The sequence below is a fragment of the Pinus tabuliformis genome, chromosome X (assembly GCF_031772625.1).
Source record: "Pinus tabuliformis cultivar Carrire ecotype Pingquan chromosome X, CPIR1, whole genome shotgun sequence".
NCBI classification, from domain to species: domain Eukaryota; kingdom Viridiplantae; phylum Streptophyta; class Pinopsida; order Pinales; family Pinaceae; genus Pinus; species Pinus tabuliformis.
In genome coordinates this window covers 508,232,800-508,246,160 of record NC_142308.1, presented here as the reverse complement: position 1 = coordinate 508,246,160, position 13,361 = coordinate 508,232,800, and the positions used below count along the sequence as shown (strand labels likewise).

Here is a 13,361-nt window from a genome sequence, read left to right as displayed (position 1 = left end):
CAGAATGATTCCCATGATGATGCTGATGTGCAGACAAAGGTAGTACCTTTGAAAGGGATTGGTAAGGAATGGTTAGAGTTCTTATCTGATTAAGATAGCATGTCTATTGATGCATCTACATTATATTTCATTTCAGCTTCGAAAGTATAGTGTGATTAAGTGAAAGTTGAAGGATGAAATGCATGCATGAGCATGAGATGCATGAACATAGGGATGTTGATGATTTCCTTGTTTTTGAACATGTATGTGTAATTAACTTGCAGGGCTGATTGATTTGACATGCATGTGATTCCATGTTGACTTGGAAGAAGTTAACTTGGTCTCCAAATGAAGATAATGATGAAGTGTTTCATTTTTTGAAAAGAGTCCTAATGGTCTTTTCTAGATGCTTGACTTGAAGAGTAATTTGTTTAAAGGCATGTTTTGTGAGCTTGTTATCTATTCCATTAGTTGTTTGCAGATGTAAGACATGGAGGTGTTCACAAGATGTGAAATCTGTTTCTTTTGTTGGAGCAGGAGTTAGTCCATCCAGTTGTTGTCTGTATGCCTATTGTTGTTAACAATTGCTGTTGGCATCCTTTCAAACAGGTACAAATGAAAGTTTTGTGGGGCAGATGTACTTCACATTTGTTTGAGGCACCTTGGATCAACGATCAAGGAAAAGAAGTTCAAACCACCTTCTATGGCTAGTTCAGCAGAAGTTCTACAGGAAGGCAAGGAGGAAGACAGTTCTTCCCAGGAAGACTATCCCATCCAAGAAGGGAAGTGGTCAGAAATTTTGATTCAGAGACACTATGCAAGGTAAGTGTAGGGAGGCTAAAAGAAGAGGGTGAGTCACTCTCATTTACTATTCAAATAAGTATACCAGTCTTTTGGAGACCAAAATTTCTCTTAATGGGAAGGCATGATCCAAAAATGGATCCTGGATAAACCTCTAAGTATAAAAGACTTCATATAAGAGGTAAAAGGTGCCAAATGGCACAAATCCTTTGTAAATCATACGAAAATGAAAGTCATTGGCTGTTGTCAGAAATAGTCTCATTACAGAGATCTCCTCATTCTGAATCTAACGCAACTTGAATGGGAAAAAATGGACTTCAGATGAAGGAGTTATCATAAAACGAAGCTGCCCTTTTTCAAAGGAAAAAGGAGCAAAATACCTTAAAAAGGGATCCTAAAAACCCTCTATGTCTTCAAAATCCTCATAAAAGGTAAAAACCATCGCAAAAGGAGGACGTCTTAACAATTAGAATTGAACTATTGGGCGTTAAAATATGAAGAAATGGTGGAATTGAGGCATATCAGAGGCTTTAATAGTGAATGCACAGGGGCAGTTGGATCTGACCGATCAACGGTCCAGATCTGATCAACAATCGCAATCGGCGGTGGAAGTCGGAAGCATAACATGTGATGGGATGATGCGATATCGCGATCGCCGATATCGGTGGATCGCAATCGGTGATACCAAAAGGCAAAGGTGGGACTTGGGCAATGCGATGGTGCATAGGGGCAGTCGGATCTAACCGATCAATAGTCCAGATACGATCAGCAATCGCAATCGGTGGTGGAAGTCAGAAGCATAACATGCGATGGGCCGATGTGATACTGCGATCGCCGATATCGACGGATCGCAATCGGCGATACCACAAGGAAAAGGCGGGACTTGGGCAATGTGATGGTGCGATCGCCGAAATCGACAGATCGCAATCGGAGCTATACAAAGGAGCGGGGTGACAGATATATATGTATATACGCGATGCGATGGCTGGACCCAATGGGACGATAAGCCAGATTTAATATATTTTGAGATCTGTTCGATGGCATTTTTAACGTATTTTCGTGTATTTCGAAATACAAAGGGAAAGGCGTGTTGCGATTCTGCATTGGTTAATCAATAAGACTTGGGAAAATTTAAAGCTTTGGAAGTGGGAGAGGTTTTTGTAAGTTGGACAAGAAGCGTAAGAGCCCCATTTTTAGATCAATATATGTAGTTGCACACATGCGGATGATCTCATATATGAATGAAGTGCATTAGGTGTAAAAGTGTTTAGGTGATATTGTGTCATTCCAACTATAATATTTGAAACTAAATTAATTGATTAAATATATGCAAGTTAAATTGACGAACTTAAGAAATTGAAAGATATAGCAAAGTAGGTTTATGAGGAGATGATCACCTTGCGTAGGGAAATGATGCCTTTATATGAGATCCATAAATAATTACAGGAAAAACTTAGGATTGCAAGGTTGGCTTAAATGGTTGTAGATACAATCCACGAATGTAGCGCCAAATACTTAAATTCACCCAAAATGTTGGCTAGGGAAGGAAGAGCCGAAGCTAAAATAGACAAAGTAGAGACAAAGATACATATGCAAGCTTATGATTAGCTCAACAACCACATAGCCAACACTGTGTTTTCCTACATGAAATTGCATTCTGGATTGGAAGTTTTGGTTCGAATGCATAGGATCCCCTCAATAGGTGCACCTAGAGAGGTAAAGCATAGAGATGCCATCAGACATGAGCTAAAGGAATTTTTGGACATCGCAAGACATGCGGCCATTCAAGATAACTTAGAGGTAAACAATGAGATTGTTCTGCAATATGTCACCGAACAAATTAATCTACACATGAAGTTGACAATATTGTGGAACAATATACAAGTGTGTGCTAAAACAATATTGTGAGATGCTTTCGAGGGTAGGATGAGGTACAAGACAGAGTTACCACTAAAGGTCAAAATCATAGTGACAAAGTATAAGCTTGGTACCAGTACAACACAAAGGAGCTTCATGTCATAGTGGCCAAATTACAATTTCCTCGTATTATTGAATAAACATGTTTCATTTTGTTTTATTTTGAATTTTATCCACAATTTTGTAAAAAGGGATAAATTTTGTAATTAGAAAATAGACAAAAAATCAAAAGTCATGTAGAAGTTGAAAAGTCACCAAGAAGTCCAAGGTCACTTGGAAGCCAAAGAGTCATGGGGAGCTCAAGAGTCACATGGAAGGTGAAGGGTCACCTCATTTGTTATATATAGGTCCTCATAGCTCAATCAAAGTGACTTTTAGCCTTGGCTTCTCTTGTTAGCATAGGAGAGAGAGATATTTCTTTGAGAAGCAAGTTGTGGCTTCTTTGTTCCACTATTGGAAAAAGTGAAATTTCTATGTACTGGTACATCTTGATACTTTTGCATAATCATAAGAAAATCATAGAGTTGGACATCCTTTTCTCGCATATATCAAAATTATTGTAATATTGTTCTTGGAATGGTTATGGTATGTGCTTGTGTTTATATGCAATAAAGGCATGAACTATTTTGTTATATTTAGTATGAATCTTAATGAAAATGTATGTCCTTTGCTTTCTTGATCATGCTTAATGGAAAACTAATTTCCAATTAAGTAACGATTCTTCCTCTACATGTGAATTTATTATAATAGTACTAATATTTTTCTTATGAAGGCTCATCTTATTTACTTTGTCTATGGAAGTAGCCTGTGTTTATTATATTAGTACATTTAACAAAGCTAACATACTTGCATGTCTCAGAAGTAATTGTGATTTCTCTCATTTGTGACTAATTCTTTCAAAGGAAAATCATAAACTCAACAAAATGGTTGTCGGGTCATTATTCCAGATGAGATTCCCACTCTAGACAATGTAGAATCTAAATTGGACTTTATACTAAGGAGATCTCCTTAGTGTTGATGGAATTTTCAACACCTCCAACATATTCCATATTAAGGTTTAGTACTTGAACTTTCCATCTATAGTCATATTCTTGTCTAAATTGCTAACCATTGCAATGTATATCCATAACCACATAACTTATGCTAATTACTTCATGGAATTAATACTTATCTAATCCTTTTAGAAATAAGCTAGAGGATTCCACCTTCCTCCTAGCCTTGAATTGACTTCTCCTGCTAGTTCCACCACAGGGTATTTCTCTTCAACCCTATAAGTTTTTATTGTGGTCTATATTTTTTGTCAAATATTTTCTTTCTCCTTCTAGTCTCCTCGAGAAGCTCAAGAAAATCACTGGAGGAGGAATGTTTTCTTCCCTTTTGTTTCTACCTATTTAGGCATAACTACCTCAACCATTTTTATTAACAGTTAAAGGTTAATATCACATGTTATCCTTTAACACATTTCTGAGAGGGTTAATATACTAACACAATTTCTCATTTGGGGACAGGGGCGAGGAACGAGGCCGCGATGGTTAGGGTTTGGAGATGAGGGTTTCGGGCGAAACCGTGTTTCAGTTCACGGGTAGGCAGTTTTGCAAACAGTTTTCCGCAAACAGTTTGAAGGCGCAGGGAAGCATCTTCCGGGTAACTGGCAGCTGGAGGTCGGCGTGTTTTTGTTTTGGTGTAAGTATTTGCTGTTCGAGGAAAACCATCACTATAGCTGCAGTTTTTCCGTTTTCCACAAGATTAGGGTAAAGGCGCCTGTCACTTTGACCGTTTTGCTGTCGTTTTTCTTGGAACGGTTACCCTAACCATGGTTAATCCCAACGAATTGGTGGACCTGGACCCAGAACTGGAAGACATTCTCTCAATGTGGGGGAAGGAACCCACAGTCCAGAACGTGGAACAATATTTTGGAGCTTTCGAGCTGTCGAGGTTGGAGTCTTTCTCACAGGAGGTTAAACCATCTTTTCTGCATCAGAGTAAGGATCTCGGCAGAGAAGCCTCTAGATCACGAAATCAGGCCTCCTACAAGCAGGTGGTAAAGGAGAATACATCGGATGGGCTGATAGAAGGTGCTCCTTCTTCTTATCCAAAGGGCAAAGCAGAAACAAGCCGAATTTTTCCATCAAGGGGTTTCGAAGATCTCTCAAATTTGGGGCTTTCTTCAGGCCTCGGCTCATCTAGGGTTTCTGGTGGTTTTCCTCCGCTCTCTAGGGTTTCTCTGCAAAAAGAATCCCCTTTACCAAAAGAAAGCTCTGCAGGAGGTTTCGTGGGCCATTTCGACAGTTTAGCAGGAGAAAGAGGAGGTCTCGAGGGTGCGGCGGTAGGTCATCTCTTTACAGGGACCACTGACCCTGTTTTCTCGACTCATGTTCAGTCACAACCGGAGACAGATATCCATGAGGAGCCGGCACAGGAGGAACCTGAATGGACCGACGGTCGTGGGGAGACTAGGGCTTCTGTGGAAGGTTTAAGGAATAAAGGGGAAAAAAGAAAATCCCAAAGGCCAATTGGATCTCAGGAGATTGTAGGGAACTTGGTCCTAGGCATGGAGGTCTCTATAGAAGAAACCCTGGCCGTTGCAGAATGTACCCTAGTCGGAAGGGCAAGAGGAAAGAAATTTTCGTCGGAATTTCTTCAAGCATGGGGTGAAAATAGTTTCGTCTCTGATAGACCCTTTCAGTTCGAGGCACAATGTTTAGCGAAAGGGTGGTTCAAGTTCAGTTTTGAGGACAAGGAGTCGGCAGAATGGGTGCTTGAACGAAACTGGAACATTGGGCACATTCCGGTATTGCTGAAAAGATGGAACCCCCTTTTTGATGCTATCAAAGAGAGGACTGATGAGTTCCCGGTCTGGGTGAGAGCCCCGGGTCTTCCCTCGTTTCTTTGGACAGAGGCTGTGTTCAAAACCATCGGGAACAGGCTGGGATCTTTCCTGGAAGCAGATATGTCCTTTATGGAGACAAAAAACAGAGCGATGGCACGCATCCTGGTAAGCTTAAATCTGAGCAGAGGTCTGGCCCAAAAAATCAATTTACAATATAAAGATTATGTGTTCGAACAGCTGTTGGATTATGAGCACTTGCCGTTTAGGTGCCATCGCTGTCATGAATACGGGCACCTTGCAAAGGATTGTCCACTGTTCAGAAGAAGGAGACGCTTCTGGAGGACCCCTGTTTTCAGAGAACCAGTTTTCAATCAACCACAAGCGCCTCAGGAGAAAGAAGACATAGCGAAGCAGGCATCAGTTGAAATGGAGATTGAGGAGACTCTAAAAGAGCCAGTATCTGAAGACCCCCATGTCCAAGAGGCTGCACAATCTACTGAATTGCAACCGGTGGAAGCAGAGGAGGAGAACGCAAAGGATGCGTCCGCAGATCAAAATCCTCTCAACGATCCAGAAATGGGTATGTGCTCAGGTCCCCCTCTTTCTTCTCTTAAAAATCCTGAGCATGTTTCTGTTTCTATGCATGTTTTGCCTTCAATTTCTCCCTCTCATATCACTGCCATAAATGAAAACATGGAAAATGCAAAGTCCTCTCCTGATGTAGACACTATTTCGGCTACCATGCCGTCCCTTGATTTGAATTGTGAAGATATGTGGCCCCCTCTTGCTCCCCCAGTTCCTCACACTCCGTGCCCTTACAATCTTAGATCTATGGGAGGGAAGTCTGGGAAGTCGAATGCAATAGGAGGCTTAGGACAGTCATTCTCTCAGAGTTATGCCAAAAATAAGAGAGGTAGAAAATCAGACCTATCCAAGGCAAAACTTAAAGCCAAGCTGGATGTAGCAGATGGGAAACAATACTCAATCCCCGGGGTACTTAGAGCAGTGCAATCCCCTGTTTCTGTTAACAAATGATTTTGTCATCTTGTAACTGCAGAGGTTTGGCCAGTAAACCTAAAAAACTGGCCTTAAAAGACTGGATCCTTAATTCAAAAGTGGACATTCTTTTTCTGCAAGAAACCTTGGGGAAGCCTACTGAGGTAGAATCAATGTTAAAGGCTCTCTTTCTAGGCTGGACTTTTTCTGCAATTGATTCATCAGGCCACTCGAGGGGTCTAGCAATTGGGTTTAAAGAAGGTCGAATTAAGGTCATTAATCAATGGGGGATGAAGCAAGTTATGGGCATGGAGGTTATCTCTCCTGATTTCATCCACCCCATTTCAATTGTAAACATATATGGCCCTTGTCAAGGAAGGGAGATCTTCTGGGATGATCTGTTGTCAAAACCTTTGATAAAGTCCTCCTTGTCGATTGTGGGGGGTGATCTAAATTTTTCCATAGGCAGAGCTGAAGCATGGGGTCCTTCAGCTAGGGAAGACCCTCTGTCGGAATTTTTCCTCAATCTTCTCTTGGAAAATAATCTCATAGACCCTGCCCCGGTCAAACTCAAGCCTACTTGGAGGAACAGAAGAACAGGGGAGGATCGGATCGCCAAAAGATTAGATCGTTTTCTGTTATCTGTGGACCTAATCACCAAAGCTCCTATTTTCAGGCAGTGGGTTGAGGAAATAGGTAACTCAGACCATTTCCCTATCTTCCTAGATCTCTCTTTCCCTCCCCCAAAGCCTCCCTCCCCCTTTAAATTCAATTCCTCATGGCTTCAAGACCCATCCTTCAACAATCTCTTTAAGAAAACGTGGATCCATCCGGACAGAAATGCAAGAGAGGACAAAAGCTTCCTGTTCATGGAGAATCTCAAAAGATTGAAGAAAGCGACAATAACATGGGCAAAGGACAGGAAACTGAAACAGAATGAAGAACTGTCTGGAATCAGGGAGGAGTTGAAGTTTCTAGAGAGCATTGAGGAAGATGGATATTTCTCTCAGGCTTCAAAGGATAGAATTCTTCATCTGGAGAAGCTTCAAAACAAAATCCTCTTGGACAAGGAAGAAGAATGGAGGCTTAAGAGTAGGGCAATATGGCTAAAATCAGGGGATGAAAATACTAGTTTTTTTCATAACTTTGCAAAAGGAAGAAAATCTGTAAATACTATTTGGAGCCTTAAAGATGAAGAAGGTAGGGAGGTCAGTTCTTTTTCAGATCTCTCTGGTTTAGGACAGAGGCACTTCCAGGAAATTTTCTCAGATCCAGGAGAGGCCACCATAGCAGAAGTCATAAAAACAGCACAATGCTTCCCAAGGTTCGTTGAGGAGGAAGAAGCAGAAGAGCTATCAATTCCTGTTTCCAAGGAGGAGGTTGAAGCTGCTATGAAACTCATGGCCAAAGACAAAAGTCCAGGTCCTGATGGCTGGACTATTGAACTTTTTCTCACTTTCTTCGACCTAATAGGCTCGGAAATTACTGATGTTGTAGAAGAATCAAGACAGAAAGGAGAAGTCTATAGGCCTTTCAATTCTACTTTTATTGCCCTGATACCTAAGAAGGATGATCCAGAGAGTTTTGAAGATTTCAGACCAATCTCCCTGTGTAATTGTATATACAAGATCATTGCTAAGGTAATAGCTATCAGAATTGTTCCTATTCTATCAAGAAACATCTCAATGGAACAATTTGGTTTCTTGGATGGAAGACAAATTCACAAAGCCATTGGAGTAGCCCAGGAGGTAATTCACAGTGTCAAACAAAAGAAGAAGAAGGGAGCGGTTCTCAAAATAGACCTTTCCAAAGCTTATGACCGAATAAACTGGCTCTATCTCCAGCTGCTGCTTACTCACTTGGGCTTCAACTACTCTTTTATTAGCTGGATAATGGGATGTATCACAAATGTCAGTTTTGCAGTACTGATCAATGGAGCAGCCTCCCCTTTTTTCAACAGCCAAAGAGGCCTCAGGCAAGGCTGTCCTTTATCCCCTCTCTTGTTTCTCCTAGTGGCAGAAGGGCTAAGCAGACTGATTCACAAAGCAAGAAGAGAGGAGAAGGTAAAAGGTATTGAGGTAGCAATTAATCTTTTTATCACCCATCTGCTTTTTGTTGATGATATCTTGATTTTCACCAATGGATCCTATAATGAACTTAAGGAGTTAAAATGCATTTTCGATCTATTTCTGAAAGCTACAGGAATGCAGATAAACTCTAGAAAATCTCAAGTTTGTGTGGCAGATTTTGACAGAAGAGAAAGATCCAGGATGGTAAATCTTTTCCCTTTCCAACATCAGCCTCTGGACTCTCCTTTCAAATATTTGGGTTTTTGGCTGAAGCCGGCAGCTTATAAAAAAGAGGATTGGAACTGGCTCATAGCAAAGATAGAAGCCAGAATTTCCCATTGGAGTTTCAAGTGGCTCTCAAGAGCTGGCAGATTGACCCTCATAAAATCTGTCTTGTTAGCCATTCCAGTATACTGGGCAGCTTTAACATGGGTCCCCAAAGGAGTGATGGAGAAAATCAGAAGAATGTGCTGTAGATTTCTATGGGCAGGTTCCAAAGAATCCTCCGTCTTACCTTGGGTGGCTTGGGATAAGGTGGCTAGACCAAAAGATTGGGGAGGTTGGGGAATAAAAAGGCTCCCTGAGTTCAGCCTTTCTCTAGCAGCTAAATCAGGCTGGAGACTAGTCACAATGGAGAATCTCTGGACAAAGGTGGTTAAAAGGAAGTACATTGATCCAACTCCCTTGGAAGATTGGATTCGGAGCCAAGACAAGAAAATGAAGAATATCTCAGTCATCTGGAAGGCCACGGTGGAGGCTTTCTCTGTGATTGAACAAGGTTTGGCATGGAAAGTGGGAGATGGAAGACATATCAGAATCGGCAGAGACCCATGGGTAGGCTGTAATGAAGCTTATGCCCTGTCACCTGGTCTTCTCAGACATCTTGATAACAAAGGAATTACAACTCTAAATCAGGTGGAGAAATTAGGTCACTCTACAATATGGGGCCAGGCTTGGAAGAATGATGAAGATTTAGAATTGAATATCAGGTGGAAGAACGAATGGGCTTCCTACATCCAAGAACTGCATCGTTCAAATGTTAGGCTAAAAGACGAACCAGACCATCTGATATGGGCGCAAGGCAAAACAGGAGAATACTCCCCAAAAGATGGATATACTTTCTTAATGGCAAAGAAAGGATGGGGAATACCAGACTGGTGGGCGAAAAACATATGGAAATTAAAATGCCCAGCCAAGGCCAGGATCTTCCTATGGTGCATACTAAAAAGAAAGGTCCCTACCTGGGACATTTTACAAGCCAAATATCTAGTTGGGCCTGGGAGGTGCCCCTTATGCAAGACAGAAGAGGAATCAATCAGTCATCTCTTTACAGCATGTGCAATCTCTAAAAAAATTTGGGAGGAGGTAACCGGTTTACTTAAGATAAAAGCTCAGTGGGGTTTAGATCCTTTGGAGGAGGCTGGGAGGAAGTGGTGGCAAAACTATCCGGAGGGAAACATGAGGAACTTGCCTCTTATTTTCTTTTGGGGAGTATGGTTAGCAAGGAACAAAAGCTTGTTTCAAGACAAGGACACTCCCATAGCCACCATTGCCATAAACTGTGTTGCCATTTACTCTGCCATCCCGATCCCTGTTTCTAAAGATACACAAAAGAAACAAAAGCCTGTTTCTATCTTGGAGGGCATTCCTTGGGCCTTTTTCGACGGGGCATCCCAGAATAACAAGGCCGGGGCAGGCCTGTGCATTCACTTGAACCATGATCATACTTTAAAGGCATCTGTAGGGCTAGGACCTGGTACAAACAACTATGCTGAGCTGTCGGCTCTGCGCTTTCTCCTATGTTGGTTGCTTCAAAGAAATATCTTCACAATTCAAATCTTCGGAGACTCTCTGAATGTCATAAAATGGGTTAATGGAAATGCATCCTGTAAAAACCAGATCCTGAAGACTCTTGTAGAAGAAATCATGTTTTTAAAGTCATCCTTTAACAGTTTTTCTATTTGCCACATCTACAGGGAGAAGAACGAGGAAGCAGACCAGCTTTCTAAGGCTGGTCTACAGCAAGATCTGGGCGTATGGTCAATAGTAGAAACCAGACAGGGGCAGACATTCTCTTCTCATCAGGCCCCTTTTGCTCCACCACTGTGACCGAGGCAATACTTTTCTTCTTTTTGTCAGCAGTCCCGCAGGCTAAATGAAATTTTTGTACTCAGTTTTTTTGTCTACTTTTACTATTATCTTTATATGTAGCTCTTCAAACAGTTAAACAATCCTTTCTGTACAGCTTTCAGTTTTTTATCAAAAGACACTTTATATATTTTTGTATGGGGTTGTTTTCCTTCTCCGAAGGAGACCCCGGAGTATGCATAATCTGGTTTGTATTTAAAGCCTCCTGTAGGGAGGAAGACCATACATGTTTCTATCAGCAAGTTTCAGGACAGAACAATCAGTCGTAAAAGGACTGAGATTTATGCTTGGTTTTTTACTCTTTAGAAGTACAAAACAGCACACATGGGAGCCAACAGGCCTGCAAAAGATATCATCAGATTGTAAACTTTTTATATGCTTAATAAAAAGTTTTGCTTTTTTCCTCGGAAAAAAAAAACACAATTTCTCATTTCATTTTTTCTTTTAAATAGAAATAATATTTCGTTGCATATCCTTTCATTTTCAAAACCAATATATAAGTAAAAGTCACATAGTAAATTTTTCCAAGGGTATTTGGGTCATCAAATTCTAGAAAACATCATCTTGGCACATGAGCACATCCATTCTCTTCAATCCTCCAAGATTCTTGGCCAACATGCTTATCAAGCTTGGCATGTCCAAGACTTTTGACAAGCTTAGTTTCCAATCCATTTTTTACACCTTAACATCTTTTGGCTTCAATGAGAAATGGATTCACCGGATAATGGCTTTCATATCTAAGGTATTCTTCGCCATCTTCATCAAAGGATCTCCTTCTCACACTTTTATTCCATGCCATGGCATCAAGCAAGGTGATCCCATTTCTCCATATATATTTCTTCTTATGACAGAGGATTTAGGTAGAAGTATCAAGAATTATCTCTCACAAGGCCAATTGTGTGGGATCCTCATGGATACGTCATTGTAGCATTCCACTCACCAACAATTTTTTGATTATACCCTCTTCATCGGAGCTCCTACTATCGAAGAGGCTTCCACCTTCATTAGAATTTTGCATTCTCTTTCTGAGGCCTTTGGAATTTCCATCAATCTAATCAAATCACATTTTTTTCTTCTTGAACATGAAACCTGCTATTCAAGCCCACATTTCTTGTATTCTTGGAATTCAATCGATCTCCCTTTCATCCAAATACTTGGGTGCCCCTCTTACAACCAATCCTCTAAAATCTAAATTTTAGGAGGACCTGTTATTAAAATTTGAGTCTAAACTCTCCAACTAAACCTTTCGAGTCTTCGACTTTGTAGGACGTCTAATTCTACTCAAATATGTTTTGAAATCCATCCTAACCTAGCTTATTTTAGCCATGGTTGCTCCAAAAGTTTTCATCAATAAGCTCTTAAACATTTAGTGTTCCTTTCCTTGGAGGGGAGCCAAAAAATAAATAAAATGGGCATTGGTTTCCTTGTACAAATATTTCCAATCCAAAGATAGTGGTGGCCTAGGGCTTCAGATTCCAAACACTCTAATCCAAGCTCTAAATTCCAAGACATGGTGGCATTAGATCAAATACCTAGGTGATTAATAGAGTCAAAGGTGGAAGAAAAAGCATGCCCCTTCCACACCCACCACTCAAATCATTAAAATGGATGGCTACATTGACTCTCACATCTGGAAAACTACTTGAAAAGATAGACAATTGGAATAGGATCATAAATTCTAAGAGATCTAAAATGGTACTACTACCTTATTCTAGGAATACTTATGGAATTAATGGCCAAATGTTTCAAACAACGATGTATTTCAAACTATCAAATCTCACCTCATCTCTCAAGGTTACATCTAAGTATCTCAATATTGGGAAAGACAAGATCCACAATCTCAATAGCGAAAACATAAAAGTGGCTCCACCTTCCCCAATATTCTCTTGCAGTTAGAAGGAAATCTATTATCTCAAGAGCTAGATAAAAGGACAATCGAAGTTTAGGATGGGGAAGATACCTTGAGATTGTGATATCGTCCTGATGGTAATTTCAACATCCAAGAAGCATGCAAGCTCTTATCATGAAACCAACAAATGGAAATTCATAGCAAATGGTGCAAATTATGGAAACTCAAGCATTAGTCCAAAATCATAGTATTCTTGTGGCTTCTCCTATGGAACAAAAACTTCACATGGGATAAACTCCAAAAACGATGTTTCCACAACCCCTTAATTTGTAAACTATGTTTCTCCAATGGTGAGGATGCCAATCATCTCTTTGACAACTGTAACTTTTCCTCCACCTTATAGCATCATCTTGCTTCAATATTTAGGTAGTTGTTGTAGCAACTATAACCACCCTCCAAAAGTTTGCCTCAACTTCGTTTTCGAGCCTCCCTACCAACTTTCCACAACACCTTATCTTGCTTCGTCAAGTACACAAGCTTCAATGTTTTCCTTGAACAAAGGCAGCCTGTTGATCAGAGCTCGATGCATTCCCATCACAGGCTGATCATCCTGACTTGGTCCAACTGCAGGCTGAGCAGCTCGCCCAAGAAATTGTGCAATTCTGGCAGTCAACCCTCACAGTGAAAATTGCGCAATTTTCCCCAGTAGGTCTGCTCAGCCCAGAATTTGCACAAATCTGGGCAGCAGTCAGCTGCTCTGCCCAGAAATTGT

At 40.8% G+C, this 13,361-nt stretch overlaps 1 protein-coding gene across 1 annotated transcript; it reads left to right on the top strand.

Moving 5' to 3' along the window:
• The first annotated feature begins 6,696 nt into the window (after positions 1 to 6,696).
• Positions 6,697 to 10,701, top strand: LOC149140905 (uncharacterized). Its single transcript, XM_089451100.1, has 2 exons — positions 6,697 to 8,593; positions 8,993 to 10,701. Exons 1-2 carry the CDS (start codon positions 6,697 to 6,699, stop codon positions 10,699 to 10,701), a joined length of 3,606 nt encoding a protein of 1,201 aa, XP_089307226.1.
• Positions 10,702 to 13,361: the final 2,660 nt, after the last annotated feature.

Excerpts from the sequence above, each read along its gene's own strand:
- LOC149140905 (XM_089451100.1), top strand. The coding sequence starts at position 6,697 with ATGTTAAAGGCTCTCTTTCTAGGCTGGACTTTTTCTGCAATTGATTCA. Across the intron at positions 8,594-8,992 it reads AAGAGAGGAGAAGGTAAAAG|CCATTCCAGTATACTGGGCA; the intron begins GTATTGAGGTAG and ends CTGTCTTGTTAG.